Source organism: Ambystoma mexicanum, chromosome 2q (genome assembly GCF_040938575.1).
Source record: "Ambystoma mexicanum isolate Mex_15411 chromosome 2q, UKY_AmexF1_1, whole genome shotgun sequence".
Taxonomy (NCBI): domain Eukaryota; kingdom Metazoa; phylum Chordata; class Amphibia; order Caudata; family Ambystomatidae; genus Ambystoma; species Ambystoma mexicanum.
Window position 1 is genome coordinate 1,274,075,707 of NC_090924.1, and position 12,859 is coordinate 1,274,088,565.

Below are 12,859 nucleotides of genomic sequence, written 5' to 3' on the forward strand. Positions count from 1 at the left end.
CTCCACAAACCTACTGGTGCCACACAAATATACCAACCTGAAATGAAATTCACAAGCCCAAGAAATATACTTTCCCACTGTAGAATGATTGGAGAAAAGGTCAAGCACCTAAAATTGCATGGGCGACACATTTATAAGAATCAAAATCATGAGAGGTTCTCTGGAGACACATGTGCACACTAAGAATTGTGGTGGTAAATTCACAAAAAGGTCAGTTAATGCTGTGTGATGTCTATTCTGACAAGATCCCATACAGTAGATTTTGTGGATCATTCAAGTTGAGCAAAGGCTGGGTTTTCTACGTCATGTATTTTGAACAATGTTGGAATAAAATAAATTGATGAATATACAGTGCATGAATATAGAGAGGTTTGTGTGTGCACCTTATGTGACGATACAAAATAATTCATCAAAACATAGAAATAATAATATCTTAGTCAACAAAAATGTTTTTCTTGTAGAGGTTCGGTGTTGCAGGCAGGACAAGCAGCCTCTCACGCAGGGGAAGGTGTCAGAGACCCTCTGCTGCTACAACAGCAGTTATTCTACAAGCAGCAATTACTTTTACATTTCCAGGACCGTTATACACAAGTAGAACAACTGGGCAGGCAACCAATCAGACGCTTCCTAATGAATCTGTACACGTGGGGACACTGGTTCGTAAAGACTGCAGGTTAATTTGTAGAGTTTCAACTCGAAATATATCAATAAAAAACAGGGTGGCAAAGAACGTCCTTTCTTGTTTAGCAAAAATCCCAGTCAATATTTCCTTCACAATTACTACTGCACGTCGAGTGTTACTGATCAATAAAATACTGCAGCAGTGGCGCTAGAACTAACAGGAGGTGTGGTTGTTTTGCTCTCTGAAACACTTGTGTACGAGCGCGGTATAAATAAAATATAATTTCATTTCAAGCAGAGCTCTCACTAGAACCACCACCCTCACTGACGTGCAGATCAGCTCTTACCAGAAGATCTCAATCTCGGTGAGAAACCCACAATAGCGAGCCTGAAATAAACAGCACAACACTTGGAAGGTTTGCATCCAGGCGTCCTCTTTTAATCTAGACATTTCCCTACTTCCACGGTTACTGGATAAACAGAAATGCCCTGCAACTCGCCCGCTCTCCCCGGCACCCCGCAGCAGCCTTCTCATCTCTACCACCCTTCCCCTTCCTATCGGTTTCTCAGATCCCTTGACCACAGTTCCATGTTCCACAGAAATGTCCATTTGCCTGGATTCTTCCAGTTCCCCTTCTTGAAGAGGAATGAGCATCCCGAGCCTCCGTGGCTTTCCATACATGGCGGCCCATGCATCCCATGGTAGAGATACGGGGGATAAAGAGGATCATTAAGTCCTTTCCATTTTTAGAACTCAGGGGTGAGGGAAGGGTGGGGAGAGACAAGGTAAGGGATTTTTTTTTTGACAGAGGCCCCTTGTAAACTGTCCCGCTGCTCAAAGTGCATAAATTCACATGTGGGATTTCATGGAGCGGCCAGGACCTAATACATGTCTACACGGTACCGTAAACCCTGGTGAAGAGACAACCCCGCCCCCCCCATTCACAAATAATGCAGCGGCTCACCTGCCAATTCCACATACATCACTGCTAGTCACCCTCCCTCGAACCGCCCGCCCACCCTCAGTACACAACAAAAGAAGTCATGATTTCATAAAAGTCAATTTGGCAAAAAAAAACACGATTCCGTTTACTCTCCCAATGCAGCGGGGAGGCCCAGCACAAGCGAGCACTTGGTGTCCGTGTAAGTCAAATTGCTGTGCTTTTTCCACTGGCCGAAGCCATGACGAGGTGCGCCGGGTGGCGGGCCATAGGGTTTCTGTGCGTGCAAACGCGAACGATAGTGCTTGTGTGCGCATGTCCATGACAATCGTTCACCATGCCACCGATGGCCGCCACCACTGGTTGCTTATGTTCAGGAACATTCCAAGCCTCACTCTCTCACGGATTTGTTCGATGACAAAAATGCTTGACATGTGCGGTGAAAAAGTAGGCATGTCTAAAGAATACTGCGATTTTCGTTTTCCAGTCAGCCTGGAGCCCTGAGGGAGGGAAGAGAGAAAGAAAAAAAGTACAAAAGCAACAAGAAAAAGGAGGAATTGTAAGAGAGAAAGGAACTGGGTGTTTTCACAGTCTGCAAAGTCCATTGTTTTGTTTTCTTTATCTTTAAAAAAAAACATGTCATCTTAAAAGTTGAGGGCAACCACGGGTGCCAGGTTGGAATTCAGCCAGTGGTTGGCTGAATCTTGCCGGGGAGTCGGAGGGCCAAAGGGCGGAAGTTCAGTGACCACCTTGGCCTCCTGTGCGGTCTCCCCTCTTCTCCTCCTCTCTCTTCTTCTCTCATCCTCTCTCTTCGCCTCTCCCGAGCGTTGGGCGGGTCACGCTCACATCATGACGTGCCGGCGGCGGTGCAGCGCCAGGTGGTCAGAGCGTGAGAAGCTGCGATCGCAGTCCATGCAGCGGAAAGGTTTGATTCCCGTGTGCTTGCGGAAATGCCGGGTGAGTTCATCGGAGCGCGCAAACTTCCAGGTGCAGCCTTCCCAGGTGCACTTGTAGGGCTTCTCCCCTGCAGGAGACAAGAAGGCAGAACAAATGTGAGGCTGCTGCTCGCATTAGTAGGTTTATACACTGAAAAAGAAACGCAGTTCACAGGGGATTTAGTAGGGATGTGTAGTGTCATCTGATGAAACCCATCCAGCCGCTCCACGAGATGAGTGAGTACGGGGGTGGAGTGGCTCAACACGTGGGGCGTTACTAGCTTCTGATGGGTTACAAATGATCAGACTACATGCCCAAGTCAACCCTAACTGCAATATTGCTCAACCCTAACTGCAATATTGCCCAAACGACGGACTCCAACACTAGATGGCAGTATTACACTAAGCAAAACAAATGAATCTGTATTCAAGTCTGGGTGCACGACTTGATATTTCAAAGCAATTCAATGGTAGTGAAAAATGCAGTTGTTATTATTGTGTTCTGGTGCTCCGGGTTAAACTCTTGCTATCCAGAGAACTGCATCTATTAAACTCTTCAGAACCACTGATAATACAACCAGTATTGAATCATATTAAGTATTATGTCTTAATCTGAATACTAGTGATTAATTAGAATACGACACAAGTACATATTCACTTTATATTTAATGAAGAGGTGAGACACCTCGAGAAGAGTGGCCGTGTGTTCTCATCAGTGGTTCTAATGAGTTTAATAGATACATACTAAGCACAAGAGCCGGCAGAGTCATGCTCCAAAAATATTTATCATACAAATCGGTCACTTGGGGAAGGAGTTCCAGAACTTTGATTTTTAAACATCGAAGTTCGAAAATGAATATCCGAAGGGGCAGCAAGTTCGATAAATGAGTGTTTGAGAATACATCTTACTGCGAGTTCGAAAAGGTGTTCGTTCAAATGCGTGCCTCATCTAATTCCACCTTCTCGATGACCCTCCCCTCTCCGTCTGCTCCTCCTTCCCCTTTTCTTTTTCTATAATCATACTATTATAGGAAGGTGGGGCTCCCCCTGTAACTTGTCTTTTTTGATAATTGATGTTCCTAGTGCTACTCAGTTCCTTTTTTTAAAAAAAGTTTGTGTCTTTCCTTTGAAATAGGTTACAATCCAATTTGACTTCCCCCTTCAATCCTCCTATTCTTTGCCTCATGCGTTCTACTTCCCACTGGTGTTATTTTGAGGGTGGGTTTTCAAAATGTAAGCATAATTTTAAAACTTTAAAATGAAAAGTTTAAAAAACAAAATGTGTCACCCAACTAATGATCATTTTGACGTTAATCTTGCATACATGACATGCGGGTCAAGGCAACCCATCTTGTACATGGATCGTTCACTCAGGACAGATCGCAAAGTGTTTTCATCAATAACCTGTTACCAGAAGCACCGCGGCTGAGAATATATTTAAGGAAAACATACATTCAGGCACGCATAGGTAGGTCCCTGCGCCCTCCGGGCCATAGACAACATGGCAGATGGTCTGTGCCCAAGGTGCTGCGCCGAATGTCCAGCTCCGCTTTCGAGCTGCTTCTTGTATCGAACGACAAGGGGAGGCGCGGGGGGGGGGGTCAAAGTAATACACGTCTTTTCACGGGGGTAAATGTGCACAGAGTCCACGCTAATGGTGAAAACACTTTAATTCGGTGGGTGAACTGGTCACAAAAGTAAATACACATTCGGACTCAGGGATGTGAAGCAGTGCTCGTGCAGAAAGCAGGAATGGGGGGTGCTGGGAGACTCACAACCACAGAAAACAGCGGGGCCGATTTCCAGAGGCGTATGCCTCCAGCCGAGGAAACCCATGTGCACATCTGTGCGTGTATTTGATTGCTTATGCACAAATCCAGCTCGAGTGCAGGAAATATTTACAATGGGAGGACGGCAGCACTGGCCGCGGCTTTTCATACAGTAGCGCACTACTGCTGCTGGGATTTTTATTTGTCCCACAGTTATTATTGAAAGAGCCCCATTCTTAATGTTAAGCGGAACTTGACGATGGTGTGGTCATTTCGAGCTTCTGCTGGGTTGGAGGTTCAGATGGGTGGGGCATGACAGAAGGTCTGCTGACGAGAATCTGCGGTTTATGGTCTTTCCATCTAAAGGGTTTCCATCGAAACACTTTCCAATGAAAATTTTCCATCTCATTTTTTTGCATCGAATGCATTTTTTTTTGCAGTTTTTTGGGGGGTCCCCCGTCCAACCCCCTGTTTTTTACCCTTATAACCCCACCCCAACGAAAAATAACCATTTACCCCATAAATATATACATTCGATGCTAAAAAATGTGATGCTAAATTTTTTATGGAAAGTGTTTCGATAGAAAGACCAGATACGAATCTGCTCTTCGCGTGCTACCAGGCACCAACCTTTGATGCTTTTTCTACGTGAAGTATACACGCCTCCAGAGATGTGGAGTTCAGCCGCGAAGCATGATGGCGGTTCATTCGAGACTTCTTTGTAGGGGATGCATGTAGATTTGAATAGGCTTCTGGCGGGAAGGGAGGCAGTGAAACTCACACAGTGTTTCAGAGATGCAGGCTGGAAGCCCAGTAAGGGCGGCGTTTCTCCCATTGAGGTTGAATATCACAAGGACTCGGACCAATTTGCGCAAGTCGTGCACGGGTGGACGAAGGGATGGATTTTGCGTAGTCTGAGATCTGTAGCCATGCAGCTTGCACCCATTTAGCTACGTGCTTTTGGAAGGAATGGATATGCGTAGCCCTCTGGCTAGTCTTCCCTGTCGAAGGGCAGGGACAGTGGAATACACAAGGCTGACAGTGATCTTGCTAGACCCCTGGCAGCATTTTCCAGCCACAACTAGAAACACTCATGTTTGGCATGCAACTTCACTTAAAAGGTGGCCATTTAAAGAATAAATGGAGGTGGAAATCAAAAAAACTGTCATTTGCAGCAAGGACCCCTTAAAAGGCCTGCCACCGCAAACACACTGACTCCCACGAGTTAAGGAACGGATCCCGGCTACCCACCCATGTTGGGGTCCTTATGCTAAGGCACACCAAGGTCTCGGGACCGTGCCGTCACGCACGCACGCATGCATGCATGCACGAAGGGGTTGCCTGCAGGCCTCCAGTTGAGCCCCTTCTATGCCTCAAAGATCCCTTCGATAAATCAGGGATTTGAGAGATGAAAACCGCAGGTGCTCAGATGCAAACAACAAAGTGTCCCCCGCAACGTGCAATACATTCCCTTTGCGACTTGGTGCACAGTGTCATCACTTGAGTCCGTCACAGTGAATTCTGGGGATACGTGCCTTCCCCGCTATAGAGCATTTAAAAAATGTTAAAAAACATTGAATTGGGTTTTTATAATCACGCTTCATGTGGAGGTCTAGCCTCTAAGCGCAGGCTTGGGTCTCAAACCTACACTGCTCAGAGTTTTGCTTCCAGGACATGTGCATTGCCCCGGAGTTATCCTCCCGGGCCCACTACTGCAAGTATTTCACGATTAGTTACACTGCTATGAGGACTTCATGATATAGCAAGATCCGAAAAGCCTGTGCACTATTCTCTGGTAATAGAATTTTCTGGACTTCAATATACCTGGTCATTCCAGCCAAGGTACAAAAGAAACTCTTTACAATGTACGACGTTCAGCATGCATGTGTGTTCAGAGTGCAGTAAATCTGAATCGAGATTATAGGGCTCAAAAGCAAACCAACGTATCTCAAATGCAGCTTCAAATAGCAAAGAATTATTCTCTATTCTTAGAGAACTGGAATCTCCTGCCCCGCTACCTAGCGTGATCACTACGAGCAAAGCCTGGTGTACCACCATCCCAAACGCCCTAGCCACTAAAATGAACTTCCTCCATAATAAAATGTATCAAAAACCAACCTATTGAATCAAAGTAACATTACCAACTCCATTGCCATTGAGGAAACTGTAACCTCAGTAACCCAATTCGACTTTTCAGTGGTCACACAAGACCAAGTGAGCCCCACGATTGCTTCACTCAAACCCTCCTTTTGCAAAGGTGACAGCTTCCCTGCTAAACTAGTCAAAGAATGCTCTCCGACGTTAACCCCCATTATCACCAACTTCATTAATGCATCCTTCACCATCAACCCTGTCCCACCAGACATTGAAGAAGCCTGGGTAACGCCATTACTTAAAAAAAAAAAAAAAAAAAAAAACACAAAATAAAAAAAACACCCTAGACCCCTCCATCCCGACCAACTACAGACTCATTACTACAGTCCTGTTTCTTCTCAAAATAATTGATAAAATAGCATACACTCAAGTACTAGCCCACCTCGAAAATAAGCATCTCCTAGGCGACAGACAATCTGGCTTCCAGCCTAAACATAGCACTGAGACAGCCCTTCTTGATTTAAAAAATCAAATGGATCTACTCAGAGACTCAGGCAAACTCTGCATCTTACTACTACTAGACTTACCTGCGACATTTGATTTAGTGAACCATGACAAACTATGCCTCACGCTCTCCAAAAACGTTCACTTCTCACATAATGCAACCGCCTGGATTAAATCATTCCTATCAGAATGAACCTCTAGAGTAGGCATAGGTGTGGAATCAGCTTATTCTATTCCGGTCCCCATTGGAGTACCACAAGGATCCTGTCTTTCACCCACTTTATATAATGCCTAAACAAAGCTACTATTCTCTGCACTAGATATATGGGTGTTATATATACACACCAATTTTGCGGACGATACACAGATACTCATGCTCCGTTCTTTTCCTGTATGTTATCACTGTATGAAATATGCATTTCTCTCCTATGTAACCAGCAAGATACACAGCCCTCCTGTAACTAGCGGCATCATACCTCCGGGTTTGGGCGCAGAAACAAATGTAATAAATAAAATAAATAGATAAAATTCACAGTAGACGCCCCAACGCAGCGCCCTAACTCCTGCCACTGGTCAACGCCCCGAAGCCCCCAAATGATTAGGTGGTTATGTACCTGTGTGTATTCTTCTGTGTGCTTTTAGGTGGGAACTCTTTGTGTACACCTTGTTGCAGCCGTCAAAGTCACACTGGTGGACCCGCCTCTTCCTGGCATCTGGGGATTCAGACCGCCGCGCACGTGCCATCCTGGCCCTATACGGAAACCGTACACAGAACAGAAGAAGCATTGTTAGAAAACAACAGCAAAGCCAGAACACATTCAGATCAGTCCAGCACCTCCTTATAAATAGGACACAAAACGTGTGTCTACAGTTTTGTTTTGGTTATGGTTTTCAGCACAGTGCCACAAGGCAATGGCAGAATGTGCATGTGCCGTACAGAAGTCAGCGCATAGGGGCATAAGTCAGCTGTAGCTGTGACCCACTCCCGACTTAAACCAGATAAGAACTACTTGTTTCACACAGAAGCCTCTAGGTGTATCTGACTTACCTGGAATAAGCCATGTGTAGGTCAGAATTAATCAAACAGCCTTATCTGGGACTAAGTGAAGTCAGTCCCAGTAACTACTTTGTGAATCAGTGTCGTAAGACTTACTACAGATTTCAACGGCTCCAAACTGGCCACAGAAGTGGATCTGTCTGGCAGTCAGGTCCAGGCACCTTGAAAAAAACACTGCCCACTGAACCATGCAAGCAGCTGGACTAAGCAGGGGTAACCTCCCTCCAACCCCACAACCTTTTCTTAGTTGTCTTTGTAGGATTTTAAAACAGTACAATAACCTAGAAGAAAGTTTTTATGCACTGGCTCGGTGGACCTCCAGGAAAAGCCTCTTTGCTGGCTCAATAACACGGGTGAGAAGAATGGGCTCACCTAGAATGAGGGAGCAGCACCAATACAATTAAAGGTGGTCGTGATTGAGAAGATGGCAGCCCACTGAGAAATGAAGAGCAGCCCAAATCCCATTAAATGGGTGACTGTCATCAATTCTATTCATGGTGTGCCAGGGAGATAGAATAGTTCTATTCCATACCAGCAAGCTAATGAGGAGAAGAAGGGAAACCTAGAATGAAAGCTATGCGCTTCTATTCCATTAAAGCTGGTAAATGAGTAGAAGCAGAAGGGAAACCTAGAATGAAGGCTCTGCGCTTCTATTCCATTAAAGCAGATAAATGAGAAGAAGCAGAAGGTAAACCTAGAATGAAGGCTCTGCGCTTCGATTTGATTAAAGAGGGTAAATGAGGAGAAGCAGAAGGGAAACCTAGAATGAAGGCTCTGCACTTCTATTCCATTAAAGCAGGTAAATGAGGAGAAGCAGAAGGGAAACCTATAATGAAGGCTCTGCGCTTCTATTCCATTAAAGCAGGTAAATGAGGAGAAGCAGATGGGAAACCTAGAATGAAGGCTCTGCGCTTCTATTCCATTAAAGCAGGTAAATGATAAGCAGATGGGAAACCTAGAATGAAGGCTCTGCGCTTCTATTCCAGTAAACCAGGTAAACGAGGAGCAGCAGGAGGGAAACCTAGAATGAAGGCTCTGCGCTTCTATTCCAGTAAAGCAGGTAAATGAGGAGAAGCAGGAGGGAAACCTAGAATGAAGGCTCTGCGCTTCTATTCCAGCAAAGCAGGTAAATGAGGAGAAGCAGATGTGAAACCTAGAATGAAGGCTCTGCGCTTCTATTCCAGTAAAGCAGGTAAACGAGGAGAAGCAGGAGGGAAACCTAGAATGAAGGCTCTGCGCTTCTATTCCAGTAAAGCAGGTAAATGAGGAGACGCAGGAGGGAAACCTAGAATGAAGGCTCTGCGCTTCTATTCCAGTAAAGCAGGTAAATTAGGAGACGCAGGAGGGAAACCTAGAATGAAGGTGCTGTTTCCATTAAAGGGTGAAAAAGCCACAGAACTGTTAAACGACGCTTTACGTTTTGCACGTGTGAATATTCATAATCTAATGTATTATGAAAAGCCACCGAGTGTGGCGAGGTGCACGCAAGGAGAGGAGTTAATTGTAGTTGAAAACTTGAAGTCAGCATCCTTTCAAGGCTACTAGAAGTTTACACAATATTGAACAATGTGGTGACCTGCTAAAGTAGTATTTAATGTCTGTCTCCTATTAAAACCGATCCCAATAAGATTTATTTTAGCCCGATTTAGCACCTGGGCTTGTTTCTTTCGTCTTCCAAATAACATCACGAAAGGCCTCAAAGTGTGGTGCCCCTCTGTGTGGTACCTGTTGACCCAGGTGCTGGCATGAACGCTCTGCATGGTGTTGGTGTGGTGCGCAAGGCATTGTGGATCTTGTCCAGAAAGGCTGCCTTAATGGTTTGCAGAGCCACGCCCCCTGAATGCAGGTCCTGGGCAGCAGTTAATGCTCGTGGTATCCTCCGAAAACATTGACTGCAAAAATATGAACTAAAAAACGCCGGCTCTATAAAAATGTAGACCGAGTAACAAGCATGTCGTCATTTCGGGGTAATTATTAATAGTTGGTTGAGGGGTGAATTTTGGAGGAAATGGGGTAGTGCATCGATGTGATAAGGGGTAACAGGGAGAGACTTTATTGACTCGTAGGGAAACATTTTTCAATTTTAATTTCATATTTGAAAATAACCAGAATATCTAGCTGTAGTCCATATTTCTGGAATAGAAATCTTTGCATTGTAGTGTATATTTACACCAATACTGTCCCAATGCGCCAATCTCAGGGCGACCACACTGCCCAATTCGAGTGAAACGGGTATATGGTTGGTCGGTGCATCCTTGAGAGCTGCTAGTCTGGGGTGATAAAGGAATGATTATATATTACAATAAGAACAATATAAACAGCTCTTCAGCTTCATGGTGCACTTCCAGTGATGACTCCCAGGTGGCGCTGTGGCCTGTGTGCGTCTTGTTAGCTGAAATGACCTATTTTATGCACCCTAGTTGGCTGCTGCAGTGACCATAGCAAAGTAGTACGATACAGATATTTTATCACCAAGACTATTCCCTTTTACACTGAAGGATGCCTGAAAAAGGTCCAGTACTCACTCTCGCTGCATCTCGGGGAAGGAGATGGACGTGGTGTCCAGCATGCTGTCATCACTGTCTGTGTTGATCTCCACCGGGGAAAGGGTGCCAGGTTCCACTTTCACTGCAAGGACATACAATGGGACAATAGGTCAGACGTCACATGAAGCAGGCAAAAGGCACTTACAGGAAAATCAACCCTGTGTCTACTTAACTGGCAACACTGCACAAAGCTCATACCCAGCAGAATTACAGGACTTCATGCTATTATGCAATGCAGTAAATTCATCTTTTCAACTTCAGTTAATGACGATTTTGTTGTGACAATTACATCTACATTTTTTTCATCTAATCTTGGGGTGGGTGGTGTGGACAGGGGCAGCACAGGCGAAATTTATGCCAGCCAATTCTGGCGGCCAGGTGATGAAGATATATTTACAAAAATCAGCGAGAGACCATAGTCTGATCTGAAGTTGGTGTCTGTTCAGATTCAAGGTCCTTAACCCCCCCACCCCCCCTACATGACATGGCACCTAGTGCGGTGTTAAGGGTGTCCAACTCAAGCTACCAAACATCACCTCCTGCCCCAATCGCCCTATTGTAAATTCCCAGGCATAACACTACATCACACAGGTGCTTTCCAAATCATTACAAAGCTTGCAGAGGGACGTGGGCGTGACCAATACAGTGTGCCCCGTAACACAGTGCTACGATTGGCCGGAGGCTACAATAAACAACTCTACAACCAGCAAATACCGGATCTTCCAAAGTGCTCTCCCACCAGCCCAGGTTCTTTTAAAGAAGGAGTGAAGAATCGGGCAAAGGGCAGCAAAAGGAGCTCTCCTGCGCCTGGTGGTTGCCTGCCCGGGCGACATTTCCAGATGGGACGGATGCAGGATGGATAAGGGAAGGCATCCCTGCGGAAGACATAGGGAGCGGCTGAGGAGGCAGGATGGCGGAAGGGGGGCGCATAGCGAGGTATTAATTCCTGTAAAAAACAGAGTGGGGACGCATTGTGACAAGGCAACATTCCGAGCCTCATCTGAGGATCACTCTGATGGACACCTTCTGGACCTTCTACGAAGCACCTTTGAGGATCCAGAGGGACGTGGTGGGCAAATCAGGAAGTGGTTTTGGCTGGAAATGAGGATAATTTTTGAGGACCAAGTTGAGCACTTGGTCGTAAAAAGAAAAGAAATGCTGTCAGTATTTGCAGTATTTTTGAAGGAACATAAGAGCAATTTTGGGGATAGTATCTTTCCATTGTTGGGTACAATAAGGTGTATTTTATGATACATATAATGTAACTCTAAAATATTTGTTTCTTGTATTTTGTTCCTTTATAAGGGAGACAGCGCGTTTGACTATAGATCTAGGAGCTAGAAAGTGGAGAAGGGGGAAATGGAAGACAGAAGGGATATCAAGATGGCGGAACCCAAGAACAGGTTTCTTAGCTGCTTTAAAACCAAAGGCGACGGGTGCCACACATTCCAAGGCACACCTTTCAAGAGGCACATGACGGAGCAGGAGTCAAACTAAGGCTGAGCCCCTCGACGTGCGGAGTCAAGACTTCCAGGCTCATCACCATAAAAATGCATGGGAAAAATTAAAACCAGATTATTTTCAATCCCGATTATTTCATTTATATTCTGTAAAAAAACAGACTGGGTCGTCATTCAGTCAGAAAAAGGCCACAATTGCAGAGAACGTGCTAGCAAGGACAATGGGCCCCATTACAAGTCTGGCGGTCGTTGCATACATGCCAACCCTCCCGATTTAGGCGGGAGACTCCCGATTTTTATGTGAAAAATATAGCTATTTTTCACGGTCTCCCGTCTAAAATAACTATAGCCCCAATGCATTCCTATTGGGAAATATGCATCTCCCAATTTCCTTCTGGAAATCTCCCTCCCAGGGGCATCTGAATGTTGGCATGTATGCAGTTGTGCCGGTAAAACCGGCAGGTTGCCGCGGGATTTGCAATATTTACCGGCACCTGGCTTGCCCGAATTACCGGGGGATTACGATCCCAACGTTCCGGGAAGTCAGGCGCCGGTAAATGTTAATCCCATTCCCATAGGACTCAATGGGAATGGGGACCACGGAAGCACCGGAACCGTTAACGGTGCTTCCGGGACGGCTTGCCTACCATGGCCGCTGTGTCCAGCAGGGTCTGCCTCTGGCAGGCAAACCCATAGTATACTGTTCCGGAAACAACAGTGCCGGTAGCCTTACCGGCACCGTTGTTTCACGGACTGGCACACTTGTAACGAGGGCCAATAATATGAAAGACCTGGCAAGCCTGATCGGGTTGGGTCCTCCCCACTCCAATTCTCATTCCATGCTCACGACACCCACAGTCTCTTCCGGCTGGGTATCAACCACATCGACTCCCATTTCATCTAAGAAACATGCCCATGATGGACAGAGCAGC

At 45.7% G+C, this 12,859-nt stretch overlaps 1 protein-coding gene across 4 annotated transcripts in view; it reads right to left on the reverse strand.

Annotated features, from left to right (window-relative positions):
• Positions 1-1,038: 1,038 nt before the first annotated feature.
• LOC138570089 (Krueppel-like factor 8) overlaps positions 1,039-12,859 on the reverse strand; it is a 1,505,457-nt gene continuing 1,493,636 nt past the window's right edge. For all 4 annotated transcript variants that reach the window (XM_069648686.1, XM_069648687.1, XM_069648683.1 and 1 more), the window contains 3 exons: positions 10,447-10,549; positions 7,479-7,615; positions 1,039-2,586 (listed from right to left, as the gene is read on the reverse strand). In XM_069648686.1, coding sequence (XP_069504787.1) covers positions 2,405-2,586; positions 7,479-7,615; positions 10,447-10,549 — 422 coding nt within the window. In that variant the 3' untranslated portion in view covers positions 1,039-2,404. The remainder of the gene's footprint in view (positions 2,587-7,478; positions 7,616-10,446; positions 10,550-12,859) is intronic.